Genomic DNA, 21,477 nt, shown 5'->3' with positions numbered 1-21,477 from the left:
AATTAGCAGTTCAATCCATCTCCACCTCTGCCTATCGCAAGCCAGCATTTTTAGGTTGCTACATTCACCATACTTCTGCTCACCATCCCTCTCAAAAATTTGGCATCATTAAATCATTGGTAAACTGAGCACACAGATTTTGCTCCTCCGAGGACTCTCTAAAACAAGAATTGGAAATAATCAAAAACACAGCCACTCTAAATGGGTACAATCTCAAAACAACTGAAAAAATCATCAGCAACTTCTCTACACATCAACCAAGAACAAGAACAAGCCCATAGGATTCCCATACCTTATATCTCCGAACGGCTCTCGAAAACTATGAAGAAATACAGTCTTGCTGCCACCTACAAACCCATCAACCAGATCCACAACTTGTTACCTTCACCCAAAGACATGCTTTCACCTATGCTACTATCTGCTGTATACGAGGTTCCATGCTCCTGTAAACTCTCCTATTATGGACAGACAGGCAGATCAGTTTTTAAACGCATTTCGGAACATCAAGACCATATCTGCCTCATCGAACTGCAAAAATCAGGCCTCGCTCAACATGGAGTTGAAAACCCAAATCACAAGATCCACTAGGAAAAGACAAAACTTCTACAGAGATCTTCATATAAATATGAACGTTTATATAAAAAAAGTGCTGAAGCACTACTTCACAGACCAAATCTAAACCGCAGTGACGTTCTTTCCATCCCTAAAGTATGGGAAATTGTCATACAAAATTGTGAAAAAATAACTTAATTGTAATTTAATTTTAATTAAATTAAATTAATTTATTTCAATTTAATCTAATTTAAGTTCAGGCCACAACGTACCACTGCATGCAATTTTGATTCCATTGTACATACGAGCCCTATCCTTTGTGTCATTCCTAGTATTGTTCTACTGTACTGATGATGTCCTAAGATACCTAGGACGAAATATTTACGTAATAAAAAACCTACTACTGTGGTTCACATGTATTAAATTTAGTCATTAATTATATTCATGTTTAATCCTTCATCTAAGTGTAAGCAAGCAAAGTTTGAATCTGATATATATTCACAACTATATGAAATATCTTCAATTCTCAACAGAAGCTAATAACTTCAAATTAATTGCCTTAGTATCCCACAGTGCAAAGTACTTATTCTCTCTGGTCTACATAATGCTGTGCATTATGAGAAGGGCCACTACCCAGACCATTTGCGACTTTTACTGAGTTCTAATCAGTTGGAGACAGATCTAGAGGATATACTAAGGTTAAAATAATGCAAATTCATATATATATTTACCACATATTAAGAATTTTTTAGAAAGGCAACAGGAGAGTAACATGGAAATTTTTCTGGTCTTCACTGATTTGGAAAAAGCCTTTGATCAAGTCCTAAGAAAAGAGATATGGTGAAGCATGAGGAAGGAAATGATTCCAGAGAAGTATGTGTACCTTGTGCAAGACGTATGATGGCACTAAAACAAGAAAGAGATGTGGAGCAGGAACTACTGAGGCATTCAGTAAAAGTCAAGGTTCATCAAGGATCAGGTTTGAGCCCCTTCTTATTTGTTATGTTCTTGGATGTGTTGACAGACAGTAAGAACTGAGTCACCCTGCACAGTGATGATGTGATTAGTACAAAGTCTGAGCACGAAGCAGAAGAAAGAATTGAACAATGGAGAAAAGTTTTGAAGACAATGGTTTGTGGATCAATAGAAATAAGGCAGATGTGTTGTAGTGAAGCAGAAGGGAGTATAATGTTGCAGGCACAGGCATTCCACAAATGTCTAGTTTCACTTATCTAGGATCATGTGTCCAAAGTGATGGATACCTGGACTCAGAACTCATTGGAGGATCCAGTTGGGGGTGGATAAACTGGAAAAAGGTTTCAGGTATCTTATGTGATACAAAAGTGTCTAGCAAGTTAAAAGGAAAGATCTACAAAATGACAGTAAGACATGCACTGATGCATAGCAGTGAAACCTGACAGATGACCATGGGATGAGAGAAAAGAATGGACATAGTTGAAATGAGAATGCTGAGACTAATAAGTGATGTAACAAGATTGGACAAGATCAAAAACTCACTGATCAGGGGAACAGTGAAGGTAATCCAAATATCTGGAAAGATTATGAAATCAAGGCTAAGATAGTTTAGTCATGTTATGTAGTGAGATAACATCTATGTGGGAACAAGAAGAGTGCTGGAGATGAAGCAGCAATGCAAAAGGAGAGACCTAAACGATGATGGCTGAACAGCTTGAGAGAGGACCTTCAAGACCTCGGACTAGAAGAGAAAATGGCCCTGAACAGAAACTGAGTGAGGAGGTTGATCCACTGCAGTGATCCTACTTGAGTGGGAATGAAGCTGAAGTAGAAGACATGAGGTGAAAAGGCATAACAATTTCTTATTAAAATACTCTGGAATTAGAGCTAGTTGGAAGGTTTTCTCACTTGATTATAAATTAAAGATACCAAGAATTATTCTTCAATCCATTATCCAAGTGTAAGCAAACAAAGTTTGTGCATGAAGTATCTTCACAATAAGATTACTTGTATGTAGAGGCTGAGGACTTCACATCAGTTGCCTTAGTATTGGATCTCCAACATTAAAGTACCTCTGAGTAGATCATGTAGTAGAAACAGGTTAAATTCTACTCCTTGGCCTGGAACTTCATACACCTGTGCACTTTTAATTATGTATTGTAAAATCTCGCATGGTTTTACAAGGGTGTCAAATCAAAATATTAGAAAATACGATGTATTTTTTTTTTTTTTTTAATATAAATTAACTACTTTGTGTAACATATTCGATATTACCTGTGTGACTATAGTGTTTAAAAACAGAAAAGGGATTATGCCTTATTAGTATAGCGAGTCAGCAAAAAAAAAAAATAATAAATAAAATAAAGGATATTAAGCTGCCCAAGTTGTTGCTAAAGGTTCGCAACAACTTGCAAACATTTAGGCACCTAAAACAAAGACTTTCGTCAAGAGAGAACCTGAGTGACATCATCGTACCGGAGGGTGATCACTGACACTTTGGAGTTGAAAAAAAGAACGAGGAGGCTTTTAAAGGACTGAGGAAAGGAAAAAAGGAAGAGGAGATGATTGGGGGTTCTTGGCTGGAGGTTGGGTAGTAGCTTGAACCTCTTGACCCTGAGAGTACACTCATTTTATCATTGGAGGTTTGGTGACAGTCATTCTCCCTGAAGTTCTTTAGTCATTTCCCAAAGCATGTCCACTGATGTATCCCGTAGTATAACAGGCTGCGCTTGCCGTGATCTCAAGCATGATTGATTGGTTTTGATGGATAAACATTGAAGGCGAAATCATAGTCTCTCCAGTTACCTACTAGTGTAAAAAACAGGCAACCGCCAGCCAAGGAAGAAAGACAAAAAAAAAAAAAGGAAGGAAGGATATTGCTTGCTAGTCAGACCAGGACAACTGTGGCAGTATATAGAGTACAGAAATGTCCAAGTTGAAGAAAGAAGTATCTAGATCAAGGCAAAGATACGAGATGTCCTGATGGAAATTTTGTTCGTGGTAAAGGACTGTTTATAAAGAAAAAACTGTAAGCAATCGTATCATTGTTCTTGGATTGTAGATATGCATAACTGTATGTATTTGTTAAGCAAGAGTCTGTGCTAAATTTGTAAAATACTGAGTATTGTGTTAGAGTTGCGTGTAGGTAGAAATATGTATGGTGTATTTGTGCAATGTATTTCCTAGTATAGTTAGCTATGCTAGGAGAAACAGTTATTCCCCATTACTTGTCTAGTATGTAATTACAATTTTCTATTTAGAGCAAATGCTTTGTTGAACAACAATTTGATCTGATCATTGATAATGCACTATCTCGAAAAAATTACAAACCTGTGTGTTAATTAGATATTGCCACAACTTGCAATAGTGAAATTTGACTAGTATTGCCTTTAATCCATTTCTTTGATTCCTCACTCTCTATTATTCAATCTGATTGGTGCAGTCATAAATCAGATAAATTTGGACCGAAGAGCTTGAGAAATTGAATATATCACAATCGCATCTTGGATATGAACAGGAAAGCCATGTTCCAAGAGTTATAATTTCCCACAGTACTTAAATAGTCTTCAAACAGATTTTTATAGTGTTTTTGAAAGGAATCAAGGATGTCTTGAGTGGTGGACATGTCTTCACCATCAACACAGATTTGATGGTGAAGACATGTCCGCCACGTCCTTTCTTTTTGGAATTTAGTGAATTGTCTATTGAAAATGAAGCTGAAGGGCTATATGCTATGTGCTGCCTAGTTTAAAATTTCTTTCTTTTACTTGTTTCTGCAATTTCACTTCTATTTATTTGATAATGTTTCTAATGATGTTGCTACATTCTATACCATTGCATTGGTTTGCTACGAACCAGCATCTCTCTTTATACAGTTTTTTTAACTTTTTTCTTTTGAGGAAAGCCTGTTCCTTTCCCCCATTCAGTAATATTCTGTTTTACTGTTTGTTTGAATTTTAACCACATATCCCAGTTCCAAGTAACATTATTTAATGTCGCTGCCCTGGTGAGATTTGAACCTGCAGCCTCTTGTCTGGAGCTGATAAGCTAACCACTTGGCCAACCAGGCCTTTAACTTGCCTGTGGAATCCTCATACATTTAATGAGGCAATGCAGAAAGGTGATGATATAATTAGTGAAGTCATTGGTAAGTCTTTAACTTCTAGATTTTGGATGAATCTGATGAGGTCTTCATTCTGTGAAGGAGCAACTGTGTAGCCTGTTTCTTGTAAATTGTTTTCCAGTTGCTTTCCATTATTTCAATTTCATGCTAACGTTCTTGATTTGGAAGTTAGTTATTTCTTTTCATGCAGATGATAATCGTGCTGAGAAATTTACATAAGCAAAGTGGATATTAGATCCAGCATTATTTCAAAGCCAAATGTAGAAACTATGAAAGTTTCGTAAGTTGACCAGAGAGTTTACAGGAATATCCATTTTGCTTATGTAATTTTGCATTGCCGAAGTTAAGCTTTTTGGCTCTTTATTTTTGTAATTACTTTTGTGCACAACCAAGAGTTCATTTATGAAAAATACATTTCTCTGACATATCAAGTTCCTTAGTACTGAATGAGAGTTTTTGCTCTCTTTAGGTCTCTGAAGAGAACCAGCCAGTTCGAAACAGCTGTCAGGCCAGTGAAACCTTATCAAATAGACTAATAAAAGCCAAATGCCTTTTAAGTCGTCCACACTAAGGCAACTCGTGAATGCCGGGGAGTGTATTCCCGTAAGCTTTCTGGTCAAATTAATGAAACTTTCATAGTTTATGCATTTGACTTTGAAATAATGCTGGATCTAATATCGACTTTATTTAATTTTGCCCACTGATCTGAAGCCTTTTGGCTCTTTATTTTAGTAATCCTGAGAAAACTTTGAATCAGAAAACTTTGTTATTTTTTAATTAATTGTATCTCTTGATTTCCATTTACTAGCATGAGATGGTGCCTCATAGTCCATAAACTCTTCAGAGCTTGAGGAGTCTTCATTTGGTCCACAACCTTCTCCATCTTTACATTTTTTATTATTCCTTCTTCTTTTAGATTTAGTTCTTTTTTAAAATACATCTTTTAATTTTTTTTTAATTAATTCATCTATTCTTTTTTATGATTTTGTCTGCATATTAAGTTCTTTAGGTTGTCTTACTTACTTTTCTGTTTCTTCTCTAGTTTCTCCTTGTATAACAGCTTCATTTGCTTGCATTTTGTCTTGTATCTGTTCAGGCGTTATACTAGTTTCATTATTGGTAATTTCAACTAATGCTGTTCCATCCATGTTTGACTGAGAAAGTAGCTCCTGCAGTTCAGGCATTTTTTGGCTGATTTAGTTGTGCACTTTTTGTGATTTTACCAAGTATAATTGTGTTGAAAGCACTGTCTCTACTAGACTGAATTGGAAGATCCAGGAACTCTTCATTATTCCTCTGTGGTATATATATGCTGTTCTAATTCACTCTACCGGTGCTCCCACTCTTTCAGCGAAAGTTCTGAAAGGACAGGTGTTAATGTGGTGTTCAGAACTTTTGCATTTCTGACAGGATTTGAGACATTGATTAGTGATATGTCTGATCTCCATACAGTTGAAACATTTAGCTTTGAGGCAGTTGCCACCCAGGCACTGTCTCTGCTCCAAGATAGTTCACCATAACTCAAGTTGTGCCAATGTTGACAAAATTTGGTACAGACATCTTCATATCTGTTGTAAAGGTGACCTTACCAGAAAACCAGTTTTGATCTTCACCTGATATACATTTTTGTATGTTACTGATATTATCCCATTTCAAGAATATCTGGATAAGAATTTCATTATTGTTCTCTATATCTTCTTCTTCTTCTTCAACCTTTTGGTTCCGTCTGCTGCTGGATGAAGGTCTCCCCCCATGGTTTTCCAGACCACTCAGTTTTCTGCCTCTCCCATTCATCTCACTCCTGCAACTTGTTCCAGTTCATCCCTCCACTTTCTTCTCTGTCTTCCTCTTAGTCTTGTTCTATCCATTGGTCTCCACTCTGTTTAGTCCATCTTCCATCATTGTATCTGACAATATGGTCAGCCCTTCTCCACTTAGCCTGTTTAATGTATTTTACAATATCCCTGACATCTGTTTGAGATCTTATCCGGGTATTTGTTTTTCTATCTCTTAATGTTATTTTTAGCATACTTCTCTCTATGCAATGTTGTGTTGTTCTCAGCTTTTTGTTTAGGGCTTCTGTTAAAGTTCATGTTTTCTCCCCCGTATGTTAGGACAGGAAGTATGCACTGGTCAAAAGTTTTCGATTTTAGACTCATAGGGATATGTGAGGTGAATTCTTTGTTCAGTCCCTCTTTTCTTTGGCAATCCTCAAAGGATAATAACAATTTGCCCAAATATACATATGAGGTAACTTGTTCTATTTCATGGTTTTCAACTTTGACAGTTCTTTGGTTTATATATTAGTATGCTATATATTATATAATATATATAATATTATATATATATTAGTGTGCTACCTTCAAATGTAAAACCCTTTAACAGTTTATCCCTTGTTTCCACATCTTTAACTGCAATTAAATTTTTCCCTCTGCCATATTCCATGAAATAATAAATCTTACTAGCCCCAACTATTTCTTTTAAATCCTTAGTTACCTGTCTTGCTTCTTCATATCCTGGAATTTCTATTCCTAGGGTTTGCACCCTTGGAAGAATTGCTACCATTATCTCAGGGGGAGAGAGATTAAAACCTCTGCATTTGATTGTAAGAGAAAAAAACCTTTCACTTGTAAGAGAATTAAATAATCTGAAAATTAAACTGAAAATTAAATAATCCTCTCATATAGGAAGAATTATACATCACCAACAAATGCTATATTTGAGTTATCATAAAATGGCGGCCATGATACAGCAAAAGTAATCCCGTAATGCAGATATTAACTGCACTACCAGAATTCTTAATATTTACTTGAAAAAAAAAAAAAAAAGCCAGTGCTAGCAGAGGCAAAATCACCACTAGCACCAGTAAATAAAATCAAAGTGAGAAACAAAGAAAAAAAAACCAAAGTTATTACCTTGCTGAAAGGAAATGTTATCAGTTGAGGTCTTGTCAGTGGAAATCAGACACAAATGGGCTTTATTGAGGTCTCATCAGCATGAGCCAGACCCAAAAGTGATACCAAGATTGAATTAATGCAAAAGTCATATATTTCCTATATACAAAAAGCAAAAAGGTCTGTTACTTTATTATTAAGATCCTCTGGATTAGAGATAAAAGCACAAAGTATGTTCACCTGGTTATAAATTAAATTAAACTTGCAAACTAGTAGTGAAGATACTTCATGCTCAAACTTTGTTTGTTTACACTTGGATAAAGGATAAGACAGTAACATAATTTCTTAGTAAGTTTATTTTATTTGTAACTAAGTGAAAGAACTTTCTACATCTATTATTAATTCAGAGAATTTCGATAATAAGGTGATACACCTTTGTGCTTCCTGTATATGGGAAATATATGAGTTCTGCATTAATTCAAAGATAATCGACCATGAGATGTGGTGATTAATACCCTTGGAGGGTAATGGATGGCAACGCTATAGCCAATGAGGTTCTAACTGAGGCTCAGCTATTGCTGTTACCCTCCTGCCATGATCAGAGCTTTAATAGCTCAATAACACCTTATCCTTACACCATCCTCTATAGATAACGGAGAAGATGAAAAGCATTCTTGCTTTGCCCCTTTAAGCCAGTCCTTTAAGCCTGTTCTCCGTGTGGTTGCCGGGATAAGAATAGCATCAATGTAGCTCATGTATGTCGTATAAGGCAACTAAAATGGGTGCCCAGGGAGGGTAATGCTGTAGCCAATGAAGTTCTAACTGAGGCTCGGCTTTTGCTGTTACCCTCTTGCCATGATCAGAGCTTTATAGCTCAGTTACACCTTATCCTTACACTGTCCTCTACAGACAACGGGGAATATGAAAAGCATTCTTGCTTTACCCCTTTAAGCCAGTCGTTATAAGGACTGTAAGAAACCTTGGTATGTAATGCAAGCAATTCTCACACAAATTTATGATGGTTAAGAAATGTAGAAGACCTTATTCCATTCAGATTGTTTTCTGAAATGCTAACAGCTTAGGAAAGAAAATGTATTCTTCAAGAATGCACAACACTCCATGATGCTGATCTGATCCTGGTAAACGAAGTGCATCTTTTTTTTATGTTGAGCCCATACATGAGAGGTTGGTTAATCAACCTATAGTATGCTAGTACTGTTTATGGATGGTGGGTTGAGAAAGGAGAAATTTGTTTACATTTGATTAAAGAGTACTTTTATGTTGTATTCCTTGGGAAATCCATCAGGGTGAAGACTATTCCACAACACAGCAGTAGCAGGGATGGAGGAGAAGCAAAAGAAACTGGTTCTGTGGGTTTCAAGGCGTACTGTGAAGGGATGTTGGGTGACAGCTGCACGTGTTCCAGTGGGCTTATTACTGAGTGGGAGAAATTGATACTATTTCAGAAGAACATTTGCCATGGAAATATTTATAGAATACACATATTGCAGAAACCAAATGCCCATGTGAAATTGGAAGAAGCAAGTTGGTAAGAGATGGGTTATTAATAAATCTAATTGCCTTCCTCTGTATTGAGTCAAACATTTTGAGGGAGCTCTTTGGGGTCCACTCCAAATGTGAGAGCAGTATTCACTAGCTGGATGAATGTGTGATTTGTATAAGGTTAACAGCTGTTCAGAGGTGAAGTAACATCTTGAGCAAAAGAGAAATTGTAGTTTTTTAGAAGACAAGGATGCAATGGAGGGAAGCCTCTCATGTCATCATCCAGGGGAGGTTTGATTGGAGAATGATTCCAAGATGAGAAATCTCATCTTGTGTGGAAATTTGCGTGTTGTCAAAAATGATACTGGGATAATATGGTTTTTTTTTTTTTGGGAAAAACAAGACAGAACTGAGTTTTACTAGCATTGAAATTTGCAAGATTATCTGAACTCCATTGGAAGATGGCTTGGAGATCAGAATTGAGGACAGTTTGATGTTCTGTAGGTTGAGGCGAACTGTGTAGAGTAAGGTTTATCAAATGAAAGGGAAGAGTGCAATGTGCTGTCATCTGCATAACTGTATATTAGATTGAAGTTCATCTGAAGTAGATCATTGATATGTAGAAGAAAGAGGGTTGGTGAGAGAACAGAACTTTATGGGACTCTGGCATTAGTTGAATAGTGAGAGGAAAGGAAACATCCATCTTCAGACAGAAAGCTGGCAATCCAACTGCAGAAGTCCTGGGATAAACCAAATGATGGAAGTTTGTTTAGTAAGCCTTTGTGCCAGACCTAGTTAAAAGGTTTGAGATATCACGTGCAGCCACTTGAGATTCACTAGATTTATCCTTGCATTTGTCCAGAGATAGATCTCCTATTGATCGGCAGTGAGAAATCCATACTGGTTGTTTATTAGCTGGGTGCCTTTGAGGGTGTAGGAGCTGGGAATTGATTCTTCTCTCCATCACTTTCAGTCCTATCTAAAGTGATGGAGAGAAGAATCAAGAGAGATAGCACATTAGTTTGATGGGAAAGATTGTTGCCCTTCTTGGGAATGGGTTGAACATAGGCAATTTCTAGGCTGTGGGATAGATACCAGTGCAGTAAGAGATATATACAGCTGACATAAGATAGGAGTCAGTTGTGGTGGAAAAACCTTCAGGACAATTGGAGGAATGTCATCAGGGCCAGGAGACTTTTTTGTGTCTAATTTGGATAATATTTTTCTGATATATTTCTAGTAAAAGGGTATAGGGGACATTGTATATTGGGCATCTGGAATGATTGGAGGAAGGGCATTTACTATTGTCAGTTATGTGTGCATTGGAGGCAAAGTGTGAAGCTAAGAGATTAGCTTTTTCTGTGCATGATTATGCAAGAGAGCCATCTAGGTATGATGATAGTGTTGGACAAAAGTTACAACCAATTGCTTTGGCAAGAGACCAAAAGACTTGGCTGTCATTTGGACAGGCTGCAAGTTTCCTGTTTTTGCTCTTTCAAACACTGTTTTGGAAGCATTGCTAGTTTTCTTGCAACTGTTTCGGGCTTGAATACAAGCACTAAAGGAGGATGGAGTTCTTGATGTAAACCAATTGTGATATGCTTTATTTTTTTATTTGTACAGTCTTGACACATCTTTTGGAGAACAAGGGTTTAGTTAGGGGACTTCGGTTCAGAGTACTGTGGGGAATGTATGTTTCCATGCCAGTACTTCAGGGGTATGTTTGGTGCATATGTTTGGGTTGGAAGGCTGGAAACAATAGTTCAGTCATAGGAATGAGGCATGGAAGTCATGGTGGCTGTCCCGCTTGGCACTGTTATAATGCCAAACTATTCTTGTATGGGAGTGATTGTGTAAGCGTGATTGCATGAGAGGAGACAAGCACTAAATTGTGTTCGGAATTACCTATGGGACCCACTACATTCACTGTGTATTTGGAAGTGTTACTTTTGAGGAAGAGATCTATGATATTTAGGTAGTGATTAGGATTATCTGGTATTCTGGTTGGCATAGGAACAATTTGTGTAAGGTCATTGGTGATGGCAAATGTTTAAGCATCTCTGCCAGCTAGATCTGTATAACTGGAGAAAAACCAGTTGGTGTTGTGGACAATAAAATCCACAACAGTAGAAAGAGCTCAGAGTGGTTAGTGGTATTAGGGGAGTGATACAGACAGCAAATGAATTTGAATGAGTGGAGTAGGGAGATTTTCAACCAAAGAAGGTCAAAGTTGGGTGATTCTAGGGTGGGTGCTCTCTGGCAAGGTATTTCAGAGGAGATATATATGCAGACCTTGGATTGAATGGAGTTTAAGAGTGTGTAGTTTAGAAAGTTGAGATGAATAGTGCTGGGAAAGATGAAATTTGAGTTTCTGTCAAGAAGAGTAGGTGGATTTTGATACACTGGAGATGGTAGAGAACACTATTGTTTGTTGTGGAGACCATACATTTTAGTGAAGTGGATATGCAGGGCTCTGTTAGGCATATATTTGACTGCAAAGATCTTGCATATTTCCTATGCATTGCCTGCATACTGGTCTACAATGCTACTAGTGGCATCACTTGATTTTTTGCACTGTTTTTCCTTGATTTTAGTCAGTGACCCAACTGTTGTCTTCATTATGGCATTTTTCTTCAAGTTTTTTCAAAGTTGATGTCCTTGTTCTCTCCGGGCACAAGTTAGGTCAGGTTGAGCAGGTATGCATGATTGGGATAGATGTCCTTGAACTTGTTATTCATTGCTGTTATTAGTTTAGATGTGCTCTTGTTGGTGTGTTGCAAGTCACTTTCACGAGGCATGGAAAGTTTGTTCTGTCCTTTCTTTTATTTGTGGGTCCGAAACGATGGCACCTGATGATTTTTCTAGAATCAAAGTTGCATTCTCCTGCTAATTTGCTGATGTCATCGTTTAATGATTTTCCACTTTTAGTTGGAAAGTTCAGAATAATGGCATTGAATTTTTTGTTTTTTACCTTGATCAAGTTGTGTACCATTGATGCAATTAGGCCATGGAGTTTGTTCACAGGCTAGGGTGCATTTGTGTTGCAGCACTGATTACTGAGTAGTTCAGGATTAGTTTCCATCATTTGGATTTTGGAGGAGAAAGTCTCATTCATAGTGCTAAGCTGCTGTTTGAAGTCTGACTCTTTACCTAAGTTCAGAAGTTGTTTTGCAGAAGGGAGGCACAGCAAACAGAAGAAGGGATAGTTGAGGTTGATAATTGGTTTGTGTGCCAATTCCTCTATTTTTGTGCAGGAGGCATGTAGCCAGTGGCAACAGAAATTGCACAAGATTCCGTTTTTCTTATCAGCATCATCATCATCATCAAATTCCTGCCATGTACCCTCAAGGGGTGTACAGGATATGATAGTACTACATGAAAAAATTACATCATTACTAACTTCCCATCTACAATTTTCCTCCAAATCAGTCTATTACTTGTCAAGACTCCAACATTATCAGATCTTATATTTCTATTGTCTAAGGCGCTTTGTACCGTATCAATCCACTTATATCTTGGTCTTCCTCTGGGTCATTTTCCTACCAACCTGGGAGAGAACACTTGTTTTGCTAATCTTTCCTCTCCCATTCTATTTAAGTGACCATACCACCTCAGAATAGCTCTGCTAACACATTCCTGGATGCTGACAATGTCAAGTTCTTTCCTGATATCCTTATTTTTAATATGATATTGCCATTGATGCCATCTGTGCACGCCTCTATTCTTTCTCAGGACTCTCGTATCTGCGGTCTCTAATCTTTGGTCAAGTGTTTTACATCTGACCCAGACCTAAGATCCATAAGTTAAAACTGGTTTGAACACTGTCTTGTATACAGCTAATTTAGTGTTCCGACTAATTTCTCTCTTATTCCATATGAATTTATTCAATTGACTTCCCACCATACCAGCTTTGCTGATTCTGTTGTCTATTTCTATATTTAATTTACCATCTTCAGTAAAAATCGTTATATTCCCATGCCTAAGTAGCTGAAATGTTTTACTTGTTCCACAGGTTCTCCATTTACAACATGGCTGACATTTTCAATGATTCTGCCTATTTTCATTGTCTTTGTCTTTTTATTGCTGACCTTCATACCATATCTATTACAACAGTTATTCAATTTAGTCAGAGAATCTTGCAGACTTGTAGTGGACTTATTTAGAAGTATAATATCATCTGAATAAAGCAAAGAGCGAACATTAACATCTCTAATTTTGATATCATGTTTAATTGCACTTTCCTTCATAATGTGATCCATATAGATAATGAATAACAGAGGGGATAACGTACATCCTTGTCTCACACCAGATTTAACATTAAACCATCTTCCTTTACTTCCTTCAATTCTAACTGCTGACTTACAACTCAAATAAAGACTAAGTATTGCTTGATATAATGCCCCATTGACACCATATAACTGCAGCGTATTGAATAGCTTCTCTCTTGGCACCTTGTCATATGCCTTTTCCAAATCGACAAAACTTAAAATACAGATCTTTGTTATATTCCCATGCTTTCTCGATTATTTGTCGTAAAGTGAAGATCTGATCCTGACAGCCTCTATTTGGCCTGAATCCAGCTTTTCTTCCACAATTCTTCTCAATCGTTTCTCAAGTATACTTGCATAGATCTTGCCAGGAACATTTAGTAGGGAAATACCTCTGTAATTCTCACATTCAGTTTTATTTCCCATTTTATATATGGGTACTATGAGAGCTCTACTCCAATCATCGGGAATTCGTCCCTCTGTCCAGGCTTTTTGAACTATGCAGTGCAGCCACTGTAAGACTTTTATACCACCATACTTCAGCATTTCTGGTCTGCTGAAGTATGGTGGTATAAAAGTCTAGATAGTATGATGGCTTTTTCAAGTCTAGATATGTATATTCCTGACTGCATGCTGGTCAGTGTTTTTTACCATTCTGCTGTCATCACTGCTTGTTTCATTTAGCAGTTTTTCAAAGTAATTACTCCATACTTCAAGGATATCTTTTCTCCTGTGTTCATGTCACCTTTATCATCTCTAACTCCTTTTATAGCACTCTTTCCTCCATTCCTAAGCTTCTTCAACAACCTCCAGAATATTTTGCCACCTTCTTGATATTTATTTTCTATATTTTTGCCAAAGTCCTCCCATGACTTCTGTTTGGCTAGTTTTACACAGTGTTTAGCATTCTTGCATTTGTCTCTATATTCTCTAAGAGCACAAGCTGACTTATTTGACAGGAACTTTTGATTTGCTTTCTTCTTTTCCTTCACTGCCTCTTTAACTTCCTGTGTCCCCCATGTAATTCTAATTTTTCTATCCTTGCAGACAACTTCACCACATGCCTCTCTAGCTGAATAAATCAGGGCTTTCTTCAAGGCCTGCCACTGAATCTCCAAGGTTTGATTCCTGTTCTCAAACTCTTTCATTTTTTCTTCAATAATCTTTGTGTATTTTAGTCTACAGTTCACATCTGAGAGCTGCTCAACTTTTATTCGCTTTAAAACTTTCTTATGTGTTATTCTTTTCAGTATGAAATTCAATTTTATCCTGCTTAAGACTAATTAGTGATCACTTCCAATTTCAAATCCTCTGTACACTCTAGTGTCCTGCACCAGGGAGAAAACATTACTATCAACAATAACATAGTCAATGAGACTTTTCTTATTCCTTGCTTCTTCTCTCCATGTGAATTTGTGCACATTTTTATGTTGGAACATGTTGTTAGTAATAACCAGTCCATGTCCTGAGCAGAAATCCAACAGATATTTGCCATTATTATTAGCTTTGCTCTTTTTTCCAAATTTTCCCAAAATATTTTTGTATGTCTTGCAATCATTTCCTACTCTGCTGTTTAGAATCCCAACAAGGACCAACTTTTCCTCTTTCATTATGGCAGTTGCTTTTTCTAAAACATCAAAAAATTCCTCCACTTCTACCTTAGTAGTGCCTTCTGTGGGAACATCGGCACAAATAAGTCTCATTGTCCAGTTCCCCATTCTCATATTTGCCCACAAATCTCTACTTGAGACTGACTGCCAGTCAAGAAGATTAGCCTCATATAATGTGTTATATTAATATTGCTGTTGCAGAATTTTATATTATCATTGGATTTGTCAGTTATTGACAACGCAGTGTTAGCATGACATGAAATGCTCTTCTGTCATTGGCCTTTGATGCTTCCATCTTTGCTATGCCCAGTGGATGCTTGCAAATGGCTGAATTTTAATTGAAAAGATAACTGACTTGATGCACTAAGGTTGTGCAGAAGTTATCTGCCATTATGATTTCTGTTTATTGGTTAATTTGAGCAAAAAACACTTTTAAATCTCTGCAAGCCAGCAATCCAAGCCCCAGAAACCATGTTTTATATCCCATTGATAGGTCCAGTACCAGGGGAGGTACTGCTGTAACCTGTATCTTTTCACCATATGACATTTGATGTCTCTACACCATAAAAAAAAATAAATAAATCATAAAGCCATTATGCATCTTGTAGCAATCTTAGTGCAATGCTAAGGTTTCACTACTTTCTGCCGTGCTGGAAAGAAGGTGATATAATCTTAATACTGATACCAGGGAAAGCAAAACAGTTCCCCCAAAACTACTGCCCAATTGGCCTGCTCTCTTTCCTAAGAAAGATTGCTGAATGGGTGATACTGATGAGATTGCAAAAAATAGAGTTAAATAAACCTCATACCCAATGAGCAGTTTGGCTTCCATAAGAATCACTCCACTGTACAACAAATTGTGAGAGTTGTGGAACAACTCTGACAATTTCTTGTACAGAGTTGTATCTATACCTTTACCAGTATCAGCATGGTTGACCCCCCCCTCTCATCTACGACAACAGGCCCTATACTCAGACAAAAGACACAATATGGCATGATCTCTAAAGCCGAGATTGATAACCAAAAAGTTGTATACTGCTATCTCAGAATTAGAGTAGAAGTTCAGGAAATGGTGCATCAGTGGCAATGCCGAGAAGAGTGTTGCTGTCCTCTTTACGAGAAAATGGACACACCCCAAAGGCAAGGTCATTATGTTTTACATCTCCATTCAGTGGCTGCCAGTTGGCAAATACTTAGGGATACAGCTAGACAAAAGACTCCATCCCATGTAGATTATGCCTGTTCAGAAGCAAACAAAGCAATACGAATTTATCCCTTACTGAACCGATGCAGTCAGCTAAGTATGGAAAACAAGCTGTTCCTGTATAAAACTATGATTAGACCTATACTGACATGGAGATCACCAAGCTGGGGATATATGGCAGACTTGAATGTCAAAAAATATAATATAAAGTAAAATACAAATCATACAAAACAAGTTCATCTCTATTTTCTACACTCCATGGTTCATAAGGAATGCACAGCTTCACCAAAAAAGGCAATATCCCAGATATCGCAACCTTTCTGTGGGAAATGGGCACAAACTTTTTTTTTTTTTGCGAATGCACCCAGACTAACCCATTAATCTGCCAGGCAGCTGATTATGACAAACATGTCATAGTCTGCTGTCAATGACATTATAAAAGGAGTACTTTTATATTTTGGAGACAGCACATCAGTGCCATCTTTCTTGATGTTGCAAATGCATTTGACAAAGTCTGGCATAGAGGGCTGTTCTATAAACCAATCGACATCTAACTCCCATTAGACCTTACCAACCTTATTGGTTCCTATCTTGAGGATTAGAAGCTTCATATGTGCTTGAAACTACAGGGAATCAGATCACCCAAATGTAGGATTACAGCAGGAGTTCCCCAGTGCTCCATACTGTCACCTTTACCAGTATCTACATGGTTGACCTTCCATTATTAAAGTACCCCTTTAATGTCATTGGCTTTTCACTCAGATTTTATAGCATTACTGATGCTTTATATAGACAGATATATGAAGAATACATTGGAGGAATAATTCGGACATGCACTTGTAGGATGTAGCTGGCTGTCTTCTTATTCAGCGACATCCTGTCATATGACGATATATATTAATCTGCTGTTAAAGGAAGCAAGTATGATTCAAAGTGGGGGGTAGAGAGATGTTGGAGAATTATTGGTGAGGCAAGAGGTATGTGAACTTTTTCAAAAATCCATTTTTTTTATTATTATTAATGGGTGGTAGAGAATACTTTAGCAAGGGGATGAAATATAGTATTTCTGGAGAAGGAGAAGGATATGATGGGATAAGATCAGCGGTGGGAGTATCCCATCATATCCTTCTCCGTCCCTAACAATTCCCCCCCCCCCCCCCAAGTATTCTCTGCCCACTGTTCCTCACCAATAATTCTCCAACATCTCTCTCTACCCCCCCCCCCCCCACTTTCAATCATACTTTAATTTAACAGCATATGAATGTATATTGCCATACACCAGGATGCCTCTGAATAAGAAGACAGCCAGCTACATCCTACAAAGATATGTCCGAATTATTCCTCATATGTATTCTTCATATATCTGTCTATATAAAACATCAGTAATACCCTAAAAAGTCAATGACATTATAAAAGGGACACTCCTAAACACAAATAGGCTAAATAGCCATAAAAATAATATTTACTTAGAAGAGTAACATTGGAATCTTCCCAGAAATAATACCTATAATGTCTTCAAGACACTGATAAAGAGATAAAGAACCAAAGCTTAAGTCCATCTTGCCAGAAGTGTTGTCTGTTATCTATATCCTTGGTATGTTTTCTGGGTCTGACTCCCATTGATGAGATCTCAGCAAAGGTCAAAACTGGCCTGGGTAGTGACCTCTTCTCATAGCATTACATAGAAACTCAAAAGGATGTGTACTAAGGCAACTGATGTGGAGTCCTCTGCCTCTATATACATAGCCCAGTTGTGAAGATATTTCACAACTCGGCTAATGTTTCCTTACACTCAGATAAAGGATAAAACAAATATAATTTCTTGGTAAGTTTAATTTTAACCAAGAAAAAAAGTTACTACTCATGTACTACTTTGGGTCTATGATGAACACTCCTTTACTTTTTCACTTCAATAAGGATCAAAATCAGTCTTGGCAGTGACCCCTCATAATGCCTAGTGCACATCCAAAAGGAAGTGTGCTTTGCATTATGGGATACTAAGGCAACTGAGATGAAGTCATCACCTCTGTTTGCAAAGTAACCTATCTGTGATTAAACAAGAATATAAGTTTTTGGCAAGTATAATTTACTTTGTAGCCAAATGAAAAAACTTTCTTTTAAGCATTTTAAGCCAAAATGACAGAAATAATATATATAATATTATACTTATTTGGTCACTTGGTAATACTGATATGATAACATTCTGGTATTAACTGATAGCATTTTATTAAAAAAAAAAAAAAAAAAAAAAAAAAAAAAAAAAAAAAAAAAAAAAAATTAAATTCATGCATATATAATGATGATTTATTTATTTCAGAATTATACCTCTTGTACCAGCGTGTTTTATCCCAATACATTTTCACACTAAGTTTAGTTGCACTTTGTTAAAAGTTGGTGATATAATAGCAATAGATGGAAATTATACAAAGAGTGATCATTATTCTCACCTTCTATTGGAATGGATTTCTCATTGGAATGAAGAAGTTCGTGAAAGAGTGTTTGTTCCTTCTTTATTATATGAAAACTGTAAGTAATTGGTAAAAATATTATTCATGTAATATTTTACAGTTCAGTTTTTTTTAGATGAAATGATTATGAAATGTAAATTTTTGTTTATTTGAAGTATTTGTTTTATTTTTTATAACTTTTTGATAACTCTCTCTCATCATCATAGCGCCTCCGTAGCGCAATTGGAAGAACGACGGTACATTGCGCCCTTCGATTGGAATAGGCCTAAGTTCGATTCTCGTCGCGACGGGAGGAATCTTTATCTGGTCGATTTCAATCGATGGTGAGTTAGCCGATCTCATACGGAGGTAGCAGGGTTTTTTCTCCCGGAAACTCGGGTTTTTCATCCCGCATACATACAAATCGGCCCTTCAGAACACACGCAATTTACAGACAAAAATTACTAGTTGTGGTGGTGTTGGAGGTGGGCGGTAGATGGCGTTGATTCGTAGTAGAGGTAAGGTGTAGAGACAGTTGAGGATGTCCTCCCGCGATGAGTCTTCGGACTCCTTGGAGGTATCAGGAATAATAATAATAATAATAATAATAATACAGAATAATAATAATAATAATCCTCAGCTTCAGAACTTCTGGCTTGTTAATGCTTTAAGTGAGAAAACTATATTATTTTGCCTTTCTTTTGCATCAAATTGTCATCTGATCTCTTAAGAGTTTTTGACAAGTTTCTTTACAATGATGACAGGACATCTTGATTTCTGTTATTTATTGGGACCCCCTGCTTGCATTGTGTTCATGGCTATTCAAGTGAATTAGATATAAAGGAGATTGTTGACACAGCTGGGATAAATGGAGCAGATAAGTAGTGTAATTAGGGCTGAAGTTTAACATAATCAAATCCTGTTTCCTTTAGTGTTACACAATGATCAGCATTCATTTCAGACAAATTATGGACTCTACAACCATGCTATAAATAATTATTTTAATTTCCCGATGTTTCGACCTTCATATTAAGGTCATCATCTGGAGTATATGTACATATATATATATATACAGAGACAAGCTAAATTACATTTCACTAAATTACTTATCTCTGTATATATATTTCTAACACAGTTGTAGTCTCCATAATTTGTCTGAAATGAATGGTATAATCAAATGCTGATGAGGTATTCAGGAGGGGGGGGGGATCAAATTACAGTTGAATTCAGCTAAACAATGTCATAGGAAATATCTGTAGAGGAGGGACAAAACAAATGTTGTGTCTGTATGTGTGGTATAGAAAGGGTGAGTTGATGAGGAAAGTCATTATAATTAGTCTGATTGCTTTCCAGTGTACAAATTCTAGAATTTTTATGGAGCTTCTGAGTAATGATTTCCCTATATGTAGAAACATTTGTTTTGATGGCAAGCATCTGGAGAGGAAGAGTAAACCCTTTGTGTATGTGTGATAATTCCACCCATAAAAAGTTGTAAATCAATATAACATTAATCCAATTAGTAGAATAAGGGTAAAATAATCTGGAAACATTGTTCTACAGACCAAAAAGAATTTTTAAAGCCATTATAGGCTGCCAATAAATAGGATGGTGGTAGTCTCACACTGGCCAGTGTGAAAATAATTTACCACTTGAAAACAAATATCTGAGCCACAATAGAATTTCAATCCACCACGAGTTGGTAGGAGAGCAAAGATACTGTCTGTTTGGTGAACTATGCTGGTTTAATAGTCAACTATTTTGGACGTCAAGGCACTAGTATAATGCATTTGTCAAAAGTTTGACATTGTGAGCAGAGCATTGTTGTCATGGAGACAATAATGGAGAATAAGCATGGAGAGAATAACCTTTGTACAACACTCAGAGCTATGGATTCTCTTTTCCTGCTCTTTCAACTCAGCTACTCAGCATAGCTTACACTTGAACTGAAAGAGTGGGAAACAGAGTACACATCTTCAGTAAGTCCCAGTGTTTCTTTGCAAGATCAGCACTGACCTTCTGCAGTACCGTCGACAGGGTGTAGCATAGAGGCAGTCTGCCTTACGGTGCAGCTTAATAAGGGCACTCGTTCAGTCATATTGCGGTAGGCACTGTCGCTACACTAACAATTCCTGTTAGCATAGCAAGTGCGGAAAGAAGTTTTTCGAAGCTTAAATTGATTAAAAATAATCGAACAGCAGTAACTCAAGAAAGATTGGTTGGTTTAGCAACTATATAGATGCAGACATAGCAGCTTATAATTTAAATTTAGAAGAGCTTATAAACAGTTTTATTGTGTGATATCACCGTAGAGCAAACATTTAATTAATATTATTACGTAATTGTTTTGCATTAATGTTTCTCTTGTAATAAAAAAAGATAGCAATTGGCGATTTTTTTAATCTAATCGGGCCGTCGCCAGATTAGATCGCGCCATGAGGCAAACAATTAAATATCACCCCTGATGGGTTATAAGACAAAAATATAAGAAAATCTCCAATTGCTATTTTTTTATAGCAATTGGAGATTTTAAATAAAAAAAATATGGCGACGGCCCGATTAGATTAAAAAAATCTCCAATTGCTATAAAAAAATAGCAATTGGAGATTTTCTTATATTTTTGTCTTATAACCCATCAGGGGCAATATTTAATTGTTTGCCTCAGGGCGCGATCTAATCTGGCGACGGCCCTGACCTGACACTTTCTTCCTTTAATGCCTCCTCCCTTACGTCGTCTTGAATGACCACAAACTGAACATTGTTCACACCCTGTTTGTAAACGATCACTATTTAAAGAAAAAACAAAATTATCATTTTCAAATATCCCTTCACTGACTAATATAATAAATGGAGACAATTTTTTTAAATATATTTAGTTATGAACAGAAATAAAACAGAAAAAT

At 36.7% G+C, this 21,477-nt stretch overlaps 1 protein-coding gene across 3 annotated transcripts in view; it reads left to right on the top strand.

Annotated features, from left to right (window-relative positions):
- Positions 1 to 21,477, top strand: part of LOC150098264 (spatacsin) — an 891,110-nt gene that overhangs the window by 242,297 nt on the left and 627,336 nt on the right. For all 3 annotated transcript variants that reach the window (XM_090406151.1, XM_090406152.1, XM_090406153.1), the window contains exon 11: positions 18,448 to 18,656. In XM_090406151.1, the coding sequence (XP_090262277.1) occupies positions 18,448 to 18,656 (209 nt within the window). The remainder of the gene's footprint in view (positions 1 to 18,447; positions 18,657 to 21,477) is intronic.

Source organism: Typopeltis vanoorti, chromosome 16 (genome assembly GCF_054136105.1).
Source record: "Typopeltis vanoorti isolate ZY-2024b chromosome 16, IOZ_Tvanoo_1.0, whole genome shotgun sequence".
In the NCBI taxonomy this organism is placed as follows: Eukaryota; Metazoa; Arthropoda; class Arachnida; order Uropygi; family Thelyphonidae; genus Typopeltis; species Typopeltis vanoorti.
Note: the sequence above shows the minus strand (reverse complement) of the source record. Positions and strands in the feature narration are given on the sequence as shown.